This window comes from Aedes albopictus, chromosome 1 (assembly GCF_035046485.1).
Source record: "Aedes albopictus strain Foshan chromosome 1, AalbF5, whole genome shotgun sequence".
NCBI lineage: Eukaryota > Metazoa > Arthropoda > Insecta > Diptera > Culicidae > Aedes > Aedes albopictus.
This window is the reverse complement of record NC_085136.1, coordinates 260990393-261013695: the sequence shown is the minus strand read 5'-3', so window position 1 is coordinate 261013695 and position 23303 is coordinate 260990393. Positions and strand designations below refer to the sequence as shown.

General features: G+C 41.3%; 1 protein-coding gene across 1 annotated transcript in view; it reads right to left on the bottom strand.

Moving 5' to 3' along the window:
- Positions 1 to 3064: 3064 nt before the first annotated feature.
- The window catches only part of LOC115269359 (uncharacterized), a 763799-nt gene continuing 743560 nt past the window's right edge, over positions 3065 to 23303 (bottom strand). Inside the window, exons 9-10 of the mRNA XM_062846706.1 lie at positions 4619 to 15819; positions 3065 to 3669 (exon numbers count right to left, since the gene is read on the bottom strand). Of these exons, the coding sequence (XP_062702690.1) occupies positions 15666 to 15819 (154 nt within the window). The 3' untranslated portion in view covers positions 3065 to 3669; positions 4619 to 15665. The remainder of the gene's footprint in view (positions 3670 to 4618; positions 15820 to 23303) is intronic.

Sequence of the window (23303 nt, the reverse complement as noted above, 5' to 3'; positions counted from 1 at the left end):
ATCGATTCCAAGATTTGTTTAAAGCCTAGAAATCTTGAAAAGTCTTTATTGTCGCAAAAATATGTGATCTGTGATCACAGATTTCTGTAGGAAAAAGATGGAAAAAATCTGTGTAATTCTAGATAAATCTGTGTATATGGCATCACTGGTTCCGCACTCTGCGTAGGGTCCGCAGATCGTCCTCCACCAAGGGGAATGTCACTAATCATTATTCACTCCCCACACCCTAATACAAACTATTTTCATTTGTTTTCATGTTCATACATTAACCCTCCGGCCTCATAGGGTAAAGAAAGGGTTAATCACATGTCCCAGACAATCAGTAATCGTATAAGATGTTGCATAAAGTGGAGGCCATATGCGTGCATGCCTCCATTTAGGCGCATAAAAAATGTACGCATATCGCCTCCGCATTAACATTTTATGCAACATCTTATACGATCACTGGTTGACTGTGGTTGATAGTAGCAGCTTTCAATGCTGCCTCGGATGCGGGAGGAGACGGAGTTAGGGACGGATAGCTACCAAGCTAGGTTCAATCGCTGCTGGGTTATTTCAATGCGTCAATGGAGCCGCACGGTTAATCATTTCACTACCTTTTTTTCGTTTTTACTGGGTTCGTCGCTTATGCACTGAAGTCTTTCCACTATTTTCCAACGTCAGATGGGGACGCACTATTGCGCACTGCGTACGGAATCGTAGTTCATCAGTACCTACAATACTCTGGTAGGTAGGGTAACCTGGGGTAATACGCACACCCGGGGCAAAACGCCCCCACGCTATTTCATTATATAGATGAAGGTCCGTCAGATGCAAGCAAACTAGACCTAAAACTGAGCCAGGCAAGCCTTAGAATGCCAAGAATATTCGAATGAAAAGCGTGGAAAACGATGATTTTCCACATTTGGAAAGATTGTCTAATTTGAAGCACACGCAATTTAAGCATTTGCGCGTTGATTATATGGAATCAACCTATTAACTACCATCCGCCTCCTACACCTTCCATTTGCTGTCGTAGATAGTAAGATGGAGCCGCCTGGTATTTCATTAGAATTCAAAGCGGGAAATGCCAGAGGTCGTATTGCCCCACCTCAAGGTGCGTTTTGCCCCCAACAGTTTTTCAGCACCCAAAACGTAACACTTTTTAAAATTGTTAATTTGATTCAGTAAAATTGTTATTACACGGTGCAAAAGTTGGCGTCTTTTAGTTAAATAACTAAACCAACTTTCAAAACGCAAGACACCCATAAAATCATCTTAATCATGGTTGTAGGGCCACATATGCTTAGGGGGTGCATATTACCCCAAATTCCCCTACCGGACTCACTTCGAGACGAGATATGTAGCTACCTACCTATTGGTGAAATGGTTCAGGGGCTGATAAAATCGAATGAATATTTAATACATAGCTAGGGTATTGTACCATTTGGGCAGGTGTACCTATTTTGGGCACTTGCCGCCATAACTAAGTCAATTTCAAACCGATTGATTTGGATTTTTGTACAAAGTTCAATACTGTACGTCCCTAACTCTATACAAAATTCCAAATCAATCGGTTTGAAATTGACTTAGTTATAGCGACAAGTGCCCAAAATAGGTACACCTGCCCAAATGGTACAAGACCCTACTTGAGTTTGGAATCACTCTGGATGTTTCTTTCGTTCTATTTTCGATAACAGTATCGGCAGTGGCATTCAATTTCGATTACGCATCAACTTTTTATTTCAAGGTTTGAATTCCTCTTCCGATGGAATCGAAGCATTTTTGCGATTCTTCCCAACTCCTTACCTCACAAATGTTTCAACATTCAATTCTTCTTTTGTTGTGTCAGTAACGTTTTTTATACGTGTTCGCAAAGTTTAGTAAGTTTGACATTTAGGTTTTTTTTCTTCATTTACCAACAACATCTTGTGTGCTTCTGGTTGTTTTATTTTAGATTATTTAACACATAGGGGTAGGCGGGGCATAATGAGCAGGTGGGGCATAATGAGCACCTTGTATTTTCACTGTAAATCTTCAAATTAACAAAACAAGTTGCTTGATTGTAGCCTTATTATCTAAAATCCAATGAGTTGATGACAAAACATTAGTCAAAAAATCCGTTTACCTTGAAATATTAATCAAAATGCGTAAAGTGGCCATATACTGGGAAAATATTATAAGAATCAGGTGACCTAAAATAAGGTTTTGGGTATCGAAATCACAACTTAGTGGGCATCTATCGATTTTCTTGATATTCCCTAGGCCAATGAAATGTATTTGTAACACTTTAGAATATTTGTATAATTATTTTGTTGAAAAAATATGCTTCAAAGAGTTGGTAGTAGGGTGGGGCAGAATGAGCAACTAGTGAAAAAAATAATGAAAATGGTAAACATCTTCAACAAACAAATTCTAATTTTGGTTTTCTCTGTTTTGATGCATATAGTAAGGTTTTGTCTGTAACTTTCAATTTATTAGCTTTAAAATCTCAGTATCTGTATATTATCACCGTTTAAAAATTCCTCAATAGAAGACTCATTGGAACCCCACAGTTCCCTACAAATTAAACCCCGTAATCCCTTCAAATTCTCATTGATGGTTGCCGGTATGCTTTATCATTGACAAGAATAGTCAATTAGCATTTGATTGTGTACAAAACTGATATTGATCATACTGCCCCACCCAGGGTGCTCATTATGCCCCACCCCCAAAACGCAACTCGCGATTTTATACGTTTTTAAAAACATAAAATTCTACAACATTTATAACTTTATTCGGAATTTCAACGATTAGCTTTTGTCAGTTAAGGTTCAAATGAGGATTGAACGATAAAATTACACATTGGTTGCACTTAATTTACTGGATTTGGTGGCAAAATGTTTAAGCTGCTCATTATGCCCCGCCTACCCCTAAAACAAAACTCTTGTGTCGACAGTTCCTTTTTTTAGAATATCATTTTTCTCTCCTCACTTTCCTTTCGATACATTTGAAGCCGAATTGTTTTTTTTTTTGTGTTGTCAATACAAGAGCAACTCCACTAGTGAATGTGTATGCTTTTTTGTGTTTTTTTTGCTAGTGAATGTTTGGCTTAGGTCATCTACACCGGATCCAGTTGCGTCCACCTGTCAAATATCTTCTTTATCAAATTCCGCTAAAAGACGTGTATATCTAGTGCTTATTTTTGTGTCTCTGAAAGTTTTTTATCAATCCACTTTTTCACTTTTAATCATCTTACAACGAACTTCTGTTTACATAGTTTAGTATTAGTATGTGTCATCGAGATAAAGTGAATCTGTTTTAAACCATCGATTTTGAGAAAATGAGAGTACGTGTGTTCAACATGAGTTGTTTCATAAGTTTTCTTTTTAAACGTCACTACATTCAGTATAGATTTGGTTTGATTTGTTTAACAGCATTTTCAGTTAGTAACTTCTGCCTACTGTAATCCCAATAAATACTCCTTTTCTTCTAATCAATTTAACAAATTTGAGCACGGGTTGGTTTCATTTCTTCCGCAAATATGTTGGCGAAAGCCAATGAAAAATCAAGACTTATGCTTATTCATAGAAGTTATAATCAAGTGCACACACGAGTTTTGTTCTGCAGTGTATGTGTGTGAGTGTGTTCGTGTTAGCGTCAAATCATTCTGACAAGCGCCTACGTATACTAACAACAAATCATAGCCTACTTATACAGGGTGTTAGGTTCCTGAGTGCAAACTTTTTAAAGGGTGATAGAGGACCATAAATGGTGAAAAAAATTGTTCTACGCATATGGTCAAATCTCAACTGTTACGTAGTTATTGAACTCCCCATGTTTTTGACTCTTATTGCCTTAACTGGCTATAGCTTGAAAATGGTCAAACTTTTCGCAGTTTTTTTACCCTTATTCGAAAGATTATTGAATTTTCTATCAAATGGCATCTTTGAATCGATTGATTTAGTTAAATAACTAAGTTTTCTAGAGCAAAATAGCTAAAAATAGTGTATTTTTATTGGTTTTTGTCAATTATCTTTGAAACATGCATAATAAATTAAAATTCTTTCTTAGACAAAGTTGTGGCCCCTGTTCCACTCTACAATTCGTTCTTTGACACCAAACGTCTAGCTCTTATCGTTTTTTTACTATTTTGACTTAAATGTGCGGCGCAATGCGCAAAAAAGTGCTTTTCATGACAGTTGCAAATTTATGATCTGAAATGCGATGTTAAAATCGAAATTGCAACAAACGAAGTTTGATGTCAAAGAACGAATTGTAGAGTGCAACAGGGGCAACAACTTTGACTAAGAAAGAATTTTAAATTATTACGCATTTTTCAAAGAAAATTGACAAAAATAAATTAAAACACACTACTTTTGAGCTATCAGCTTTAGAAAACTTAGTTATTTAACTAAATCAATCGATTCAAAGATGCCATTTGATAGAAAATTGAATAATCTTTCGAGTATGGGTCAAAAAACTTCGATAAGTTTAACCATTTTCATGTTATAGCCAGTTAAGGCAATAAGAGTCAAAAACATGGGAAGATCAATAACTGCGTAACGGTTATGATTTGACCATATGCGTAGAACAATTTTTTGCTCCATTTATGGTCCTCTAACACCCTTTAAAAAGTTTGCACTCAGGAACCTAACACCCTGTATGAATATGTCGTGGGAATTGAGCATGGGGTTGCCCTTTCCCACTTTCTATAGACTCAACGAAGGGATTCTCAATCCTTGATTCAGCGTTTAAAATATTTATGATATACAGTTTTTATTTTTGCAAATAATTTGGTGGACCTAATAAACGTTTGACTTCTCTGGAACACCCTAAAATTCTAAGAAAATATATGTGCATTTTTCGATTCCAGATTGAATGCCAAAATATCCGTGTTCCTCAATCTTCAACGTGGGTAAAATGTAGCCTTCGAAGGTTTCTTTTAAAATCCAATGAAACGTAATAACATAACACATGTACAAAAGTTTCTATTGTTTCGATTGAATCTAAAACCGAACAACTTTGTTAAAGCTGTTTCTTTTTCTTTCACTTAATTCCTACAATAATAGCAGATTTAATAATACAATAAATATTGGTTCCATATCTCTCTCTTTTTTCTTACTTGTGCCTTCATCAACTATCAGTGCGAAACTGCGTCCGTGCGTGTTTGCAGTGAAATTGTCGCAAGAAACGCGAACCACAAAACTGTGACTACTTTTTTGCCTATATTTTCAACAACTGCATGCGTGTGTGTTTGTGTTGGCCAACTTTAGAATGCGTTTCCGTTTTTACTGTTGTTGTTTGTTTGTTTGTTCGTTTTGTAAAATTTTCAATATTGTCTTCTTTCTTCATGTGTAATTTGTTGCTAAGTTTTTGTTTTTCACTATCAGTTGGTTTGTTTTGAAGTAGAAATCCCAGAAGCGCAAGTTTTAAAGTTGTTTTTTTTTTTCAAAGTTGCTTGACGGTGTTTTTTTGGAAGATAGAGCGACAGTTTTGCTGAGAGAGTTAGGACGAGGATACTGTTTGAGTATGCTTAACTTAGATGAAAAAGGGAGCTGTAGCAATACATATGTGAAAGTCCTGTTGTCTTAATCGATTTCCACCATTCTTCTTGAGATTTTTTGCATACTGTTCGGAAAACCATGGTTACAAAGCTGAGGTAACTGAAGTCCATGGATGCAAAAAAAAACAGCAAGCGAAAAGACGCCTACTTAATTTACTAACTTGACCTGTGTTTAAAAAGTTACACATGATGCTTTACACAATTTTGTTTGCTAGAGTAGTATAATCGAATTTGCTTTTGTGGGCGGAATAACTAAACTTTTTTTAACCCATTTTTTTCCCTCCATGTCATTTTTGACTTGCCACACTATTCACATGTCGCTTTGTAACAGTCTTATTTGAGTATGTCGTGCTAGCATTCAAATACATACAATGTCATCAAAAACTACTTTATCACAAAAAAAAAACATGGAACTTTGCTATTTTCTCATACAAACAACAAGCGTCACCGACGGTACCGCCACCTGTTGAGTTAAGGTGGTACCTTTGTTAAAAAATGTGTAAGAGTGTGTTGGTGCAAGTATGAAGATTCACTCGAAGATAGTTATCGCTTGTCGAACTCAAATCGAGGAGCTGAATTCAGCAAACGCTGTTCACCTTGTATGGGTGCCTGGCCTTTTTTCCATCACTGGAAATGATTTGGCTGATGAGTTAGCTCGCACTGGAGCATCACATGACTTCATTTTCCAACTGTTTCGTAAAGCTTCAGATTGACACCTGGGCTGCCACTCAGCACAAATAATACTGTAATAGTTTGGAGTCATGTCGTCAAACAAAATTGTATTGTACTTGAAGGAAAACACGTGTGGTTGCAACGGAATGACAAACTAGAATGATTTATTAAAACTTGATTAATTCAAGGGTTACTATGACCAACATCCCCCCTTAACCCTGAATTTGAGAAACCCCGAGGGATCTTCTGGATTCTCGAAGTTTCGGGAACGCAACTGATTTCGTCAGGGAATCTGCCAATTGGTTTTCTGAACGAACATGTTGAAGGACGATTGTTTTCTGCTCCAATTGCTCCCTGATAAAATGATGACGCAGATCGATGTGTTTCGTCCGCGCCGAGTAACCGACTTCTTTTTCGGCTAAACACATTGCACTTCTGTTGTCGCAACGTATTTCAACTGTGGTTGTGAGGCCACTGAGCTCTGCTCGGAATGAGCGCCACCATAGAGCTTCCTGGCCGGCGGCTGCGATCACCATGTACTCTATTTCCGTCGTGGAGAGAGCAACGGAGGGTTGTCTTCTGCGGCTGCATGCAACTGCACCGCCCGAGTGCTTGAAAACGTAGCCTGTCACGGGCCGTCTGGTCTCTGGATCGTTTCCCCAGTGGAACGATTCTTCACTTTCGCTACTGTAGACTAACTTCATATCCTTCGTTCCTTTCAGGTACCGCAGAATGCGTTTGGCTGCCGTTCAGGGAGCTTCTCCCGGGTTGCTGTTGTAACTGCTGACTGCATTGACCGCGAATGCTATATCCGGTCTGGTGTACTGAGCCACGAACTGCAATCCACCGACGAGTTCGCGAAAAGGTACGTTCGCCATCCTCTCGATTTCATCGGGCGATTTCGGGCTCATTTCTTTGCTCAGTTTCTGGCTTGCATCGAACGGCGTGGAAACGGGATTGCAGTCATTCATTCCAAACCGTTCGAGCAGTTGCTCGATGTACTTCTCCTTATCCTGTGTGATCCTCCCGTCAACTTGTGTGACCCGCATTCCGAGGATCTGCTCCGCGTAGCCAAGATCTTTCATCCGGAACCGGATCATTAGCTGCTGTTTCAACGCGTCGACTATTTCATCATCGTTGGCGAACACCAACAAATCGTCCACATACCCGGCCACGATGAGAATCTTGTCGCCGTCGATCAGGAAATACACGCACGAGTCCATCTTCGATTGCTGCAGACCGATTTTCCTGAGTACATTATCGAGCTTCTTGTTCCATGCGCGACTCGCTTGCTAGAGCCCGTAGAGCGCTTTCTTCAAACGACACACCTGGCCGCTGGGGATTGCGAAGCCTTCCGGTTGCTCCACGTAGATCTCCTGATCCGTCAAGTCGCCTTGAAGAAAGGCAGTCACTGCGTCGAGTTAGTGGATCTTCAATCCTAACCTCGCTGCTACTGCCATCAGGTAGCGGACCGTGGAGTATCGGACCACTGGAGAATAGGTTTCTCCATAGTCGACTCCTTTGATTTGCGAGAAGCCCTTCGTCACAAATCGCGTTTTGTACCGCTCGATCGAGTCGTCCGCTTTCGTCTTCAGCTTGAACACCCATTTCGATTTCAGGGCCTCCCGCCTCGCCGGCAGGTCGCACAGCTTCCACGTCCCGTTATTGCTGTGGGATTCCATCTCCGCTTTCATTGCTTCATACCATCGGCTACTGTCATCGCTTTGCATCGCTTCTCTAAACGACTGCGGTTCATCCAGAAGTACCTGAGATGGGGAAATGCTTTGAGGGACGGCATTGGAGCTCAACTGAAAATCATTGTACTTGCCTGGGATACGGCGCTCCCTGCCACTGCGCCTTACCCCACATTGCAATGGGGGTCCTCTGGTTGTGGAGGGAGCGCAATTTGTGATGGGTCCGACATCACTTCGCCGCCAGTTTCATTCGCTGGTAATGGATCTGCTACGGTAGCTTCTCCACCTTGCTCGGATTCCGGGTCGATGTCCACTGTTAGCATTCGAAACTGTAGCATCTCTGGTTCGGGAGCTTTCAGTCGTTCTTCGCTGCTGCCTTCGTTCAGGAACACAACGTCCCGACTCATATACACCTTCCTGGATTTCGGATTGTAGGCTCGATAACCTTTCGATCCCGCTGCGTATCCGACAAAGATGCCTTGCTCCGATTTCGGATCCCATTTCTTCCCTTGTATTTTCGGCATGTGCGTCATCACTCTCGTACCGAAAACGTGCAGATTGGATAGGTCCGGCTTCTTTCCGCTGAACTTTTCTTCCGGGGTCACTTGAAGACCTTTCGTTGGTGAACGGTTCACGAGGTAGCAAGCTGTTCCAACCGCTTCGGCTCAAAACGATTTGTCCAATCCTGCATCAAATAGAAGGCAACGAGCACGTTCCACGAGGGTCCGGTTCATCCGTTCTGCCAGACTATTTTGCTCCGGATTATGCGGCACACTGGTTTCGTGTCGGATTCCACATTGCCGCAAATATCGCTTCATGCCATAATTCACGTACTCCGTCCCGTTGTCACTTCTTAATCGCTTCACTCGCCTACCTGTTTGGGTCTCTGCATATGCTTGAAAATCTTAGAAGCATTCCAGCACTTCCGTCTTCGATCGAATGAAGTAGATGAAGCACTTCCTGCTGCAATCGTCGACGAAGGTAAGGAAGTACTTGCTGCCTCCTACGGAAGTCGTTTCCATGGGACCACACAGATCACTGTGGAAGAGTTCTAACACCTCTGCTGCTCTGGCCCCTTGGAATTTGAACGGATGACGTTTATGCTTCCCTTCCAAGCACGGAATGCACGTCGGCATATCGGATTCGTCGAACTGCATATCACCGACCATACTGCGTGTATTCTAACGAATCCCATGCGATGATGCCATATTTTGATGTCCTCTCACGTCCTTGGATAATACCACTTGATGACCACGATTGCAGATCTTGTGCACGGATAGAATATTCATCGCTAGTTCAAGAATGCACAGTACATCCGAAACATCTAGCACTTCGGTTGCATCATCCAAGTCGGCTTTGATTACCACGTTGCCCTTAGCAACGACTGGTGTCTCCATGTTGTTTGCAACTATGACACCACTCACTCACCTCTTGTGCTTCTTTCAGGATTGCTTTTTCGCGAAACATGTGGGACGACGTGTCGGAATCGAAAATCTATTCATGCGGATTTTCACGACGATGTTGGACCATGAACGCCGAGTGCTTGTGCTTGTTGCTCCCCTTTGCGGTGTCCTCGTGGCTCCATTTTGCCTTCTCGCGCCGGAAACACTTCACGTTGTTCTTGTTCGGTTTCACTGACTTTGATTTCGCTCCGGGTTGGCCATAGAATGCCCGTCCAGACTCGCTTCCACAATCGCCAGGCCACTTCTCATCCTAAAGAATCTTCGCACGTATCGTATCTGCTCGCATCTGGATCCCGGACGCTTCCAGGCCCATGATCATGAGCCAGTGAAGAGAATTGTCAGACAAAAGAGGCACAAAACAAGCAACAAAGAAGGTGCGACGATTACTCTTTATCCCTACTGGTAACGGATAATGACATGATCTCGAATTTTTTTGTTGCAGACAAAACGGAAGCTGAATTTGTTGCGTACTTTTCAACTCGTGAATAATCAATTATTACTAACCCAAAGTCGAAACTGTTTGATGATAGAGCTTCACCAGAGTTGCAGTGTTTATCGATTCGAAGTTACCGTTCGAAAATCGCAATGCAAGGCTTAAAAATCTCTAAACTCGTGGTGTACGATGTTAATCCCATTATTTTCAAGTTGGGACAAACTTATGTCGCATGGGTTTGTTTGTCGCAACAAATACAGGTTGCGACATTGTCATTATTGTTGCACGATGGTTGAATTTTGATTCACTGTCATGAGCTCATACCGATCGTTTACCTCGAAGCCAATCCGCGCCAATTTGTACCTGATGGACATATAAGTTGGTTGACGTAGTCCTCCACCGTAGCGCAATCCACTAACTCCGGTCAGTTGCCGAAGTAGTGCGAAATCCCGGATGTATCCGCTGTCCTGGAATGCAGCCCTTAAACTGTCCCATGCTTCCTTGCCCATTGCAGCGTTCTGGACAAGGCTGAAGTTCGTCGGATTGATGCTCAAGCAAATGGATGCAAGCGCACGCTCCGAAAGCTTTTCTGTCGTGTTTTCCGTGTTGATAGCCGCCCACGTACCTTCTCTGGTCATCACCGTTTTAATTGCGAAGGTCCAGGAACTGTAGTTTCCTGCCCTCGTTACCGCTCCTCCAATAGCAGTGATGAGCTTCCTCCCGCTGCAGGTAGGATTCTTGAATTCGTCGCCACCGGTGTTGCTCCAATGGAATCCGCTTGCTGGCCTCCTGCTCCTGCTATTCTGGCTTGCCCTCCGGCGCCTGGAATTGCATCTGAACTGCTGCTGTTCATTCTTTACAATTTCTTCGGTTCTTTATGTGGGTGATTTTTTTCCGTTCCTATGGGGCCACAGGCCCATAACCTGAAGGAAAACACGTGTGGTTGCAACGGAATGACAAACTAGAATGATTTATTGAAAGTTAAATAATTCAAGGATTACTACGACCAACAAATATCGATTATATTCTTCTTGAACAGCACAGAATTAATCGTCCAATTTCTGTTGTACCAAAGTTCTGAAATTTTTGTTGGAATTTCTACACAGGTTCATTCATGTATTACATCATATATTGAGGAATTATCTCGTGTATTTATTTATAAATTCCTCTAGAAAATTCTCAAGAGATTCTTTTTGAAGTTCCTCTAGAGGTTTCTCCAGAAGTTGCTCCAGTCATTTCTCCAGGCATTGCTTGGGATTTATTCAGGCCATTCTTGAGGGATTCAGTCAGAAATTTGCCGGTATTTCTCCAAATAATCCCTCAGAAATTTCTGCAGAAATTACTACAGAATCTATTACTTGGTATGTGTTAAAGAATAAAAAAAAAAATGATTTCCAGAGGGTTCATCAGTTCATCTAGGCATATTTTTTCAAAGATTCCCAGAAAAATAAATTTTGCAGAGGTTTTTTCAGTGATTCTCTAAGGAATATCGCCAGGATGTTTCTATAGGATTTCCTTCAGATATTTCTCGAGGTAGTACTTCATGTTGTAGTAATTCATTATTGTACAAAAAAACACAAATCAATCCACCTAGCGGTGATGGCGTCTTTCTCGTGCCTTCGAAAACCCATTTCAACAAAACTCAAATGACATGTTGATGAATATCACACTTTTATACGTTTAACAGACATCCATTTCATGGCACCAGAAAACATATCGTTTTTCTGGCTCTTGATATTTGAGCCTTAAACTTTTGAAAAAAAAAAACGCAATCTTGAATTTTGAGCCGCCATTTTGGATTTATGTCCGGCATATTGGAAATTCTGGTCGCCATTTTTGAACTCCAGACTTCTTCCCCATACCAGATATGCTCATTTTGAATGGTTTTAGAGCCCAAAACTCAATTAAACTGCCGCAATCATGAATTTTGAGACGCCATATTGAATTTTCTGGTCGCCATTTTTGAACTCCAGTTGTCTTTCCCATACCAAATATACCCATATTGAATGGTTTTAGATCCTAAAACTCTATTAAACAGTCGCCATCTTGAATGTTAAGCCGCCATCTTGGATTTTCAACCGCCATCTTGGATATTTTTGTCGCCATTTTTGAACTCCGGACATCTTCCTAATACCAAATATACCCATATTGCTTGGTTTGAGCGTTTAAACTCCACTAAACAGCCACCATCTTGAATATGGAGCCGCCATCTTGCATTTTAGACTGCCATCTTGTATATTCTGGTCGCCATTTTAGGAGTTCAGACGTCTTCCCCATACCAAATATATGGGTATATTGCTTGCATGACTTTAGAATCTAAAAACCATTGAATAGCCGCCATCTTGAATCTGGGGTCGCCATCTTGGGTTTAAGACTGCCATCTTGGATATTCTAATCACCATGTTTGGACTCCGGACATCTTACCCATACCATATATATTTATATTGCATGGTTTTAAAGCCTAAAACTTCATTAAACTGTCACCATCTTGAATTTTGGGCCATCTTGGAAATTCTGGTCATCATTTTTGGAGTCTAGACTTCTTCCCTTGCTTCTTCCCCATACTAAATATACCCATATTGCATGGATTAGGTCCTAAAACTCCATTAAACAGTTGCCATCTTGAATTTTGAGACACCATCTTGGATATTTTTATCCTCTAAAAGTCCATTAAACAATCGCCATCTTAAATTTGGAGCCGTGGACGTCATTTTTGGAGTCCAGATTTCTTCTTCATACCAAATATACTCATATTGCATGGTTATAGTACCTTAAACACCATTAAACAGCCGTCATGTTGAATTTGGAGCAGCCATCTTGGATTTTAGACCGTCATCGTGGATTATTGTGGTCGTCATTTTTGGACTCCGGAAATCTTACTCATACCAAATATACCCATACTGCATGATTTTAGAGCCTAAGCTATATTAAACAGCCGCCATCTTGAATTTGAAGCCGCCATCTTGAATATTCGGCTGCCATCTTGAATTTTGGGCCGACATCGTGGAATTTCTGGTCTCCAGTGATGTTTTCTGCACAAAATTCGTCAACCATGCTAGAGGTAACAAAAATCGTCGCAGTTTGATGTGCCGCATGATGGGGCTTGGTTCATTGTTGTATACGGCCAGTTATACCGGTGCTGGTCCGGATCACTCAAATGGCCATAACTCCGGAACGCCTTGACCGATTCGGACCATTTTCATTAGCAAACAATGCGGTAAAATTCAGGTTCGATTCGGGCTATAATCCGAAAAATCGGCCAATGGGAAGTGCCTTAAAAGTGAGTGAACTTTTTTTGCGCACACATACAGACATCATCTCAATTCGTCGAACTGAGTTGATTGGTATATGTGACTTGACCCTCCGAGCCTTCTATTGAAAATTCGATTTTTGAGTGAACTGTAGCCTTTCAGTACATTTCGGTGTACGAGAAAGGCAAAAAATCTTCTAAGAATTCCTCCAGTGGTATCTCTAGGAGCTCTTTCAATGACTCATTCAGAGAATTCTCCAGGAAACCTGCAGAAATTTATTGAAGATTTTTTTCAAGAACTTCACAAGTACCCTTTTCTGCAATTTTTGCTGCGATTTTTGCAGACATTTTTTTCAGGAATCCCTTCAGAAATTTCTCAGGCATTTTTTTAAATTATTTCCAGAGTTTATCCGGAATTTTCTCGCGTTTTTTTCTAAATACTTGGAATTAAGGAGTCATTTTAAATATTTTTCAGGTTTTCTCCCAGCCATTCATCCAGGAATTCCTCCAAAGATAACTTCAGAAATTGGTCCAGAATATTATGTCCAGAAATCCTTCCAGACAATTTTCAAAAATTTCTTTTAGAAATCTTCATAGATAGCACCAGGAGTTTTTTAAGGGATTCCTTCAGAAAACTCTTCAGGGATTTCTTCAGAAATTCCATCAGGGATTCTTTCAAGAATTCTTCCAGCAATTTTTTTGAAATTTCTGGAAGAACTTCTGAAAAAAATCTTCTGAAAAAGATCTTCTGAAACAATTCCTACAGTAATCTCGGAAGTAATATAGATATTTCTGACGGAACCACAGGAAGAATTTAATTTTTTTCTGCAGGAAAAAAAGAAAGATTTTTTCCATGAATTTTTCGAGGAACCATTAGAAGAACTTCTGAAGCAATCAATGTAGGATTTTTAAAGACATTTTTTGCGGAATTTCTGAAAAACTCCATGGAAGTACTTTTGAAGAAATCTATTGCTGATATTTCTGAAGAAATGTCTAAAATTCTGAAGAAGTCTCTGGCGTTTAATTTCGAAAGAATCTAGAAATGATTTGATGAAATATTTTTAGAAGCAATTCGACCAGTAATTTCTGAAAGAATCCCTGATAGAATTTCTGAAAAAATCTTCAGTTGAATCCCTGTAGAAATCACAGGAAATACTTCTGAACGGATCTCTAGAAGAATATCCTAAGGAGTCTCAGGGATATTCTTATAGGAATTCCCATTTCTACATTTCTGAAGAAACTGTTCGGGAAACCCTTGGTGGAATTCCTAGAAAAGAAAGTTAAGGAATTTTTAGGAAAATTCATAAAGAAATCCTTTAATACAATTCTTTGATGTTTTTTTTTTTGAACATTTTCCTGGAGCAGTCTGTGAATGTATTTCAAAAAATGTCTTCATGAATACCTGGAGAAACATGCAGATAAACTTCTGTAAAGATTCCTATGAAAAAAGCTCTTGAAATATTTCTAAAGGGATTCCTATAATGTATATGAATGAATTCCGTAAAGAATCCGTGGAAAAATTAATAGTTAGTCTTAGGGGAATTGAAATTTCCTAGGAAATAGATGGAGTAACTCCTTATAACCAAAACCTGCGCTGTCGTGGCACTTCTGTGACATGTGTGTTGCTTGAGAGAACCCGACTAGAAAAATATATCAAGTTTATAACACATTGTGTTATGATGATATGATTTTTTTCTATAACTTATTTTGTTATGAACTAGATGCAGGATGATGTTGAAATAACCAAAACTGTAACAAAAAGTACACCGGTCTAATCCAAATAATAATCTATTTTGTTATAATCAGAACAAAATTATAACACAATATGATATTTTAGCTTCAAGAAAACTAGTTTCTATCATATTTTGATACAATTGTGTAAAATGATGTTCTGAATGTCAAAGAATTAGAACTAAATTATTCCACAATGAGTAATTGAACAACATTTATAACATAATATGATACAATTGAGTTATAATATTTTCAAACACCAATGATGTTAAACATGATTATATCACAATGAGTTATAAATATCATGGTTTGTTATATCATAATCATAATTATGTTATATTTTTGTTAGAATCTTCTAGTCGGGAAGGAACCAATGAAATCGACTTAAAGTTGTTGGAGTAATTTCTGGAGAAATTCTTGATGGAATATCTGAGGCAATGAAGAGATGCATTTTCTAAAGAATTTCCAGGAAGAATTTGTGAGGAAATTCTGAAGAAATTCATCCAAGATTTTCTAAAATAATCCTTTGAGAAATTCCGGTGAAATAGCAAGTGAAATATTTGAACTTAGTAAATAATTCCTGTTTGAATCTTTCGCAATATGTAAGTAAAGAGATGCCCGAGCCTTGCAGATAGGTGTTTACCGCCCACAAAAGCAAGTCCTTTACGTAGCTACCCCTTTCAACTGTATACACGAAACCAGATGAAAAATGACTACATGACAAGAGGAAAGACATCGATAGCGCTGCTGCGTGACGGCGACGGCGTGCTTCCTAAACGTAAAATCTTTTCGCCGCTGTTCTTTCCGTTAATCTTGATGGCGACGCCACCACGTTGTCCAAAGGAAGATCTTATTACTTGGAGGAGAGGTCCTTCCTTCGGTGGCGCTCGTTCATTTTTCACTTGCGGGACAAGCTTTTGGTCGAGGTCTTCTCGATGTGGACCAGGATGCTGTTGGAGGTCCCGAACGTCGACACCCGTATATCAAACTTGCCGTCCAGTCCGAGCGGGTGCGTCATTAATCTTGCATTTTCGATCGTCGAATCGCACAACCTGTGGGGGCGAAACGGAGGAGAGGAAAGAAGATTTCGTGAATCGGTTGGGATCAGAATCAGGGTGCCCAGCTCAACCAGCCCGAGGAGAGGAAAGCAAATTCGTCAGAAATGAAAAATGAATTCATGGGATTGTTGAATCACGTGTGAAATGATGTGACAGAGAGGAAATCCGGGCAATCAGAGATTGGAGCTTTTTTTCTCTACCTATCTGCGATAAGATGATGGGGCTGGCTTGGCGTTTATTCAGACTTTCTCATTAGGAATTTGATCCACAACTAATGGCATTTTTCTTCACATACGAAACTATCATGATTGATAACGACGAATAGGGGTACAGCTACAGGCATACCTCGATAGTACGTACACCATGACTTTGTCGTTTAGAGTCTGTAGTATCGAAACGTACGCACGAGTCACAAATTGTTATTTCAATTGTCATTTTAAAATCAAGGAATATTATTTTTATAATGTCAGCATTGCAAGAAAATAACATAAAGCCTTAATTATAAGCGACTATAGCCAGAGGCTTGCTTTTGCTGGCATACACCGCAGAGCTATTGCACATAATCCGGGACAGTGCCAGTGCCACTATAGCTGTGGAGGCTCTTTTACAGGATGGAGCCTTGCGGGACTCCTGAGGTTATGTGAAAGCACTTCCGACTCACCTCTGTCTTGATTCTAAAAGTAACTTTTTGCAATTTCTCATCGTAATAGGCTGTTTTACCTCACGCAAATCTGACAGGAAAAGGCCTACTTTCCCATACCAAATTAACAGTGCTGTAATGGTTCATTACAGCACTGATTTGCGTTGCGTAATGAACCATTACAGCACTGTTTTCAGTTTTGGTCAACTTCTTGATGCTTTCTGGACGCAGTTTTGAAAAATTGTGACAACTGCACAGTATAACATGTTATGTTCTGATTTTCTTAAACATGGCTATGAACATCAGTGTGCAGTTTGATGAAAAAGTTTTGTTAAAAACTATCCTCAAGGGTAATTTATGAAATTGCAAAAGACGTTGTTCGCAACTCGGTGCAGAACTCGATTTTTCCAGCACTCGTCGTAATTATCTAACTCGGCAAGCCTCGTTGGATAAATGAACGACTCGTGCTGTAAAAATCGTCATTCTGCACCTTGTTGCGTAAACTACTATTTGAGAATCTTGTACAGTAGTAGCGCCCAACTGGCGTTATTACCAGAAGAACTGATGGACCAGGCCTTACTGGACAGTTTTAAAAACAACACTTGGAAGACTTTCAGCCTGAAAGTTTCAGGAGCTCTGACGGACAAAGCCTATACATCTTTCACGCGGAAGATGTTCAGGGCATAGTCGGGAGGTCAGAGGACTTTCAGGTCAACAGCTGGATTTATGCTGCGTTACAACCGTCTTTCAGTCTTGACGTTTGTCGACAAAGTTACATGTACAGGGGATAGACAAAATGATCGGGACAGGCAAAATTTTCCCTTGTCAAAAAAAATTCAAAACGCTGTAACTTTTCAAAGAAGGAATCAAATATTCTCAAATTTTTTTTACTGTTAGTTGATCAACTAGTTGTGTATCAGTGGACAAAATTTGGAAAAGATCGGACTATCCTGCACGATGTTATAAAGATTCTAGGAAAAGGTACAATTATCCAATAACTAACTTTGAGCTGTTATATCTCCGGATTCAGCAAACCAAATGCAATGAAATTTTGTCCAATTATGACTTATATAATGAGCTCTAAAAAGCGTTTGACCAAACTTGAAATTATTAGGGGAGACTGAGGAGACTTGATCCCTGGGGAGACTTGTTCCCCCCATATTTGCTCGGAATCAAAAACATTTTTCTTCTAGCATATTTTTTCCAAAACTTCTCCTGGACAAACGACTATGTTTTGGCTACAAGTGATTTCGATTGTACATTGAATTATTTTTTAACGGCTGATGGTTTGTTTTCAGTCTTTCAGAAATCTTTTAGGCGATTCCGAAAAATCTCAATAACTTTGTGAAAATTGAACCAAATCGTGTCAAAATTTCACAGCACATAGTTTGAATAAAATACGTTCAAACTTATTTATCCAAATAAGGCTGTTGTTAACCTATTTTATTTAATTCAGCTTAGTATACACAACAGTGACATGGAGAGACTTGATTCCTCGAGGATTACACACACATTATACATGTGAAATATAAAATTCTATTCGGAAGCCTCTATTTACTTGGAATTCTAATCTGTTCAACGATAAAATGTGTCAGATAATTATAACTTAAGTACAAACCAAGAAAAGGGGGATCAAGTCTCCCCATTTTGAAAGTACTGCATATCCTTAAAAATTTAAGGAAACCTTACAATTTCAAAGACTCCATATTCATCAAAAATACAAGAAAACTCGAAAAGAAAATGAATAGGAAAACTCTGGAATTATTACCCCTTTAAATAAACCATGTGCTCAAAGGGGGATCAAGTGTCACCCATTTTTGAAAAATACATCATAAGGCATGCCTCCATAAAAACACAGTTTTGAAAACTTTAACAATAATTTAAAGGCCTTCTGTTGTGTATTAACTTGCAATAGATGTTTACCTGCCATTTTGTACGAAAATCGGATTCAGTTTTGTGTTTTTTTCTTAAAGTTTCAGGTAAATTAAGAAAAAGGGATCAAGTCTCCCCAGTCTCCCCTAATAAGAGAAAAAGTTATAGCGATTGCATTAATTTTATGATTTTTTTAGTAAATTGGTCTATTTTTAATATGCATCCCATTATTTTTTCAATGAATTGTCGGCTGTTTTGTTACTTTCTTTCAAAACATATCTGTATTCAAGACAATAAGAGGGAAATTAAATAAACTATAATTAGCATCTTGAATTTTGAAACGATGTTGAAATTTAAGAAAATTTGGTGTTTTATTAGGAAAATAATCTAGTCGTTATAATTTTCTTCCGTGTTAAGAATTTTAAGTTAAGTCAAATGTTTTTCAAAGCTGATTATATAAGTCATAAACGGTCAAAATTTCATTACATTCGGTTCATTGAATCCGGAGATATAACAGCTCAAAGTTGGTTATCGGATAATTATACCTTTTTCTAGAATCTTTGTAACTTCGTGCAGGATAGTCCGATCTTTTCCAAATTTTGTCCACTCATATACAACTATTTGATCAACTTACAGTAAAAATTTGAGAATATTTGATTCACTTTTCGAAAAATTACAGCTATTTGATTTTTTTTGACAAGGGAAAATTTTGCCTGTCCCGATCATTTTGTCTATCCCCTGTATGTCGTTGAGGACAAAATCTAGTAGAACATATGATCAAGACATGGAGGGCTTTTAGGTCAAATTTTGGAGGAATTCCTTGAAGAGTTTCTGCGCGAAATTAGGAGGACTTCCAGGATCAAGTCTGAACCATTTCCATGATCAAGTCCAAAGAACTTCCAGAACGAACCCTGGAGGACTTTCAGTGCTAGGTCTTGAAGCCTTTCAGGCCAAAATCTTGAGGATTTTCAGGATCAAGTCTGGAAAAGTTTAAGGTCAAAGTCTGGTTGACTCTTAGGACAAACCCTAGATGATTCTTTTAAGAAAACGTCAGCGAGTCTACAGGAATCCTCACGGGATTCTCAGGAGAATCGTCACGGGATTCTCAGGAGAATCCTCACAGGATTCTTAGAAGAATCCTCACAGGGTTCTCAGAAGAATTCTCACAGGATTCTCAGAAGAATCCTTTCAAGATTTTCAGAAGAATCCTCACAGGATTCTCAGAAGAATCCTCACAGGATTCTCAGAAGAATCCTCACAGGATTCTCAGAAGAATCCTCACAGGATTCTCAGAAGAATCCTCACAGGATTGTCAGAAGAATCCTCACAGGATTCTCAGGAAAATCCTCACAGAATTCTCAGGCAAATCCTCACAGGATTCTCAGGAGAATCCTCACGGGATTCTCAGGAGAATCCTCACGGGATTCTCAGGAGAATCCCCACGGGATTCTCAGGAGAATCCTCACGGGATTCTCAGGAGAATCCTCACGGGATTCTCAGGAGAATCCTCACGGGATTCTCAAGAGAATCCTCACGGGATTCTCTGGAGAATCCTCACGGGATTCTCAGGAGAATCCTCACGGGATTCTCAGGAGAATCCTCACGGGATTCTCAGGAGAATCCTCACGGGATTCTCAGGAGAATCCTCACGGGATTCTCAGGAGAATCCTCACGGGATTCTCAGGAGAATCCTCACGGGATTCTCAGGAGAATCCTCACGGGATTCTCAAGAGAATCCTCACGGGATTCTCAGGAGAATCCTCACGGGATTCTCAGGAGAATCCTCACGGGATTCTCAGGAGAATCCTCACGGGATTCTCAGGAGAATCCTCACGGGATTCTCAGGAGAATCCTCACGGGATTCTCAGGAGAATCCTCACGGGATTCTCAGGAGAATCCTCACGGGATTCTCAGGAGAATCCTCACGGGATTCTCAGGAGAATCCTCACGGGATTCTCAGGAGAATCCTCACGGGATTCTCAGGAGAATCCTCACGTTATTCTCAGGAGAATCCTCACGGGATTCTCAGAAGAATCCTCACGGGATTCTCAGGAGAATCCTCACGGGATTCTCAGGAGAATCCTCACGGGATTCTCAGGAGAATCCTCACGGGATTCTCAGGAGAATCCTCACGGGATTCTCAGAAGAATCCTCACGGGATTCTCAGGAGAATCCTCACGGGATTCTCAGGAGAATCCTCACGGGATTCTCAGGAGAATCCTCACGGGATTCTCAGGAGAATCCTCACGGGATTCTCAGGAGAATCCTCACGGGATTCTCAGGAGAATACTCACGGGATTCTCAGGAGAATCCTCACGGGATTCTCAGGAGAATACTCACGGGATTCTCAGGAGAATCCTCACGGGATTCTCAGGAGAATCCTCACGGGATTCTCAGGAGAATCCTCACGGGATTCTCAGGAGAATCCTCACGGGATTCTCAGGAGAATCCTCACGGGATTCTCAGGAGAATCCTCACGGGATTCTCAGGAGAATCCTCACGGGATTCTCAGGAGAATCCTCACGGGATTCTCAGGAGAATCCTCACGGGATTCTCAGGAGAATCCTCACGGGATTCTCAGGAGAATCCTCACGGGATTCTCAGGAGAATCCTCACGGGATTCTCAGGAGAATCCTCACGGGATTCTCAGGAGAATCCTCACGGGATTCTCAGGAGAATCCTCACGGGATTCTCAGGAGAATCCTCACGGGATTCTCAGGAGAATCCTCACGGGATTCTCAGGAGAATCCTCACGGGATTCTCAGGAGAATCCTCACGGGATTCTCAGGAGAATCCTCACGGGATTCTCAGGAGAATCCTCACGGGATTCTCAGGAGAATCCTCACGGGATTCTCAGGAGAATCCTCACGGGATTCTCAGGAGAATCCTCACGGGATTCTCAGGAGAATCCTCACGGGATTCTCAGGAGAATCCTCACGGGATTCTCAGGAGAATCCTCACGGGATTCTCAGGAGAATCCTCACGGGATTCTCAGGAGAATCCTCACGGGATTCTCAGGAGAATCCTCACGGGATTCTCAGGAGAATCCTCACGGGATTCTCAGGAGAATCCTCACGGGATTCTCAGGAGAATCCTCACGGGATTCTCAGGAGAATCCTCACAGGATTCTCAGGAGAATCCTCACGGGATTCTCAGGAGAATCCTCACGGGATTCTCAGGAGAATACTCACGGGATTCTCAGGAGAATCCTCACGGGATTCTCAGGAGAATCCTCACGGGATTCTCAGGAGAATCCTCACGGGATTCTCAGGAGAATCCTCACGGGATTCTCAGGAGAATCCTCACGGGATTCTCAGGAGAATCCTCACGGGATTCTCAGGAGAATCCTCACGGGATTCTCAGGAGAATCCTCACGGGATTCTCAGGAGAATCCTCACGGGATTCTCAGGAGAATCCTCACGGGATTCTCAGGAGAATCCTCACGGGATTCCCAGGAGAATCCTCACGGGATTCTCAGGAGAATCCTCACGGGATTCTCAGGAGAATCCTCACGGGATTCTCAGGAGAATCCTCACGGGATTCTCAGTAGAATCCTCACGGGATTCTCAGGAGAATCCTCACGGGATTCTCAGGAGAATCCTCACGGGATTCTCAGGAGAATCCTCACGGGATTCTCAGGAGAATCCTCACGGGATTCTCAGGAGAATCCTCACGGGATTCTCAGGAGAATCCTCACGGGATTCTCAGGAGAATCCTCACGGGATTCTCAGGAGAATCCTCACGGGATTCTCAGGAGAATCCTCACGGGATTCTCAGGAGAATCCTCACGGGATTCTCAGGAGAATCCTCACGGGATTCTCAGGAGAATCCTCACGGGATTCTCAGGAGAATCCTCACGGGATTCTCAGGAGAATCCTCACGGGATTCTCAGGAGAATCCTCACGGGATTCTCAGGAGAATCCTCACGGGATTCTCAGGAGAATCCTCACGGGATTCTCAGGAGAATCCTCACGGGATTCTCAGGAGAATCCTCACGGGATTCTCAGGAGAATCCTCACGGGATTCTCAGGAGAATCCTCACGGGATTCTCAGGAGAATCCTCACGGGATTCTCCGGAGAATCCTCACGGGATTCTCCGGAGAATCCTCACGGGATTCTCCGGAGAATCCTCACGGGATTCTCAGGAGAATCCTCACGGGATTCTCAGGAGAATCCTCACGGGATTCTCAGGAGAATCCTCACGGGATTCTCAGGAGAATCCTCACGGGATTCTCAGGAGAATCCTCACGGGATTCTCAGGAGAATCCTCACGGGATTCTCAGGAGAATCCTCACGGGATTCTCAGGAGAATCCTCACGGGATTCTCAGGAGAATCCTCACGGGATTCTCAGGAGAATCCTCACGGGATTCTCAGGAGAATCCTCACGGGATTCTCAGGAGAATCCTCACGGGATTCTCAGGAGAATCCTCACGGGATTCTCAGGAGAATCCTCACGGGATTCTCAGGAGAATCCTCACGGGATTCTCAGGAGAATCCTCACGGGATTCTCAGGAGAATCCTCACGGGATTCTCAGGAGAATCCTCACGGGATTCTCAGGAGAATCCTCACGGGATTCTCAGGAGAATCCTCACGGGATTCTCAGGAGAATCCTCACGGGATTCTCAGGAGAATCCTCACGGGATTCTCAGGAGAATCCTCACGGGATTCTCAGGAGAATCCTCACGGGATTCTCAGGAGAATCCTCACGGGATTCTCAGGAGAATCCTCACGGGATTCTCAGGAGAATCCTCACGGGATTCTCAGGAGAATCCTCACGGGATTCTCAGGAGAATCCTCACGGGATTCTCAGGAGAATCCTCACGGGATTCTCAGGAGAATCCTCACGGGATTCTCAGGAGAATCCTCACGGGATTCTCAGGAGAATCCTCACGGGATTCTCAGGAGAATCCTCACGGGATTCTCAGGAGAATCCTCACGGGATTCTCAGGAGAATCCTCACGGGA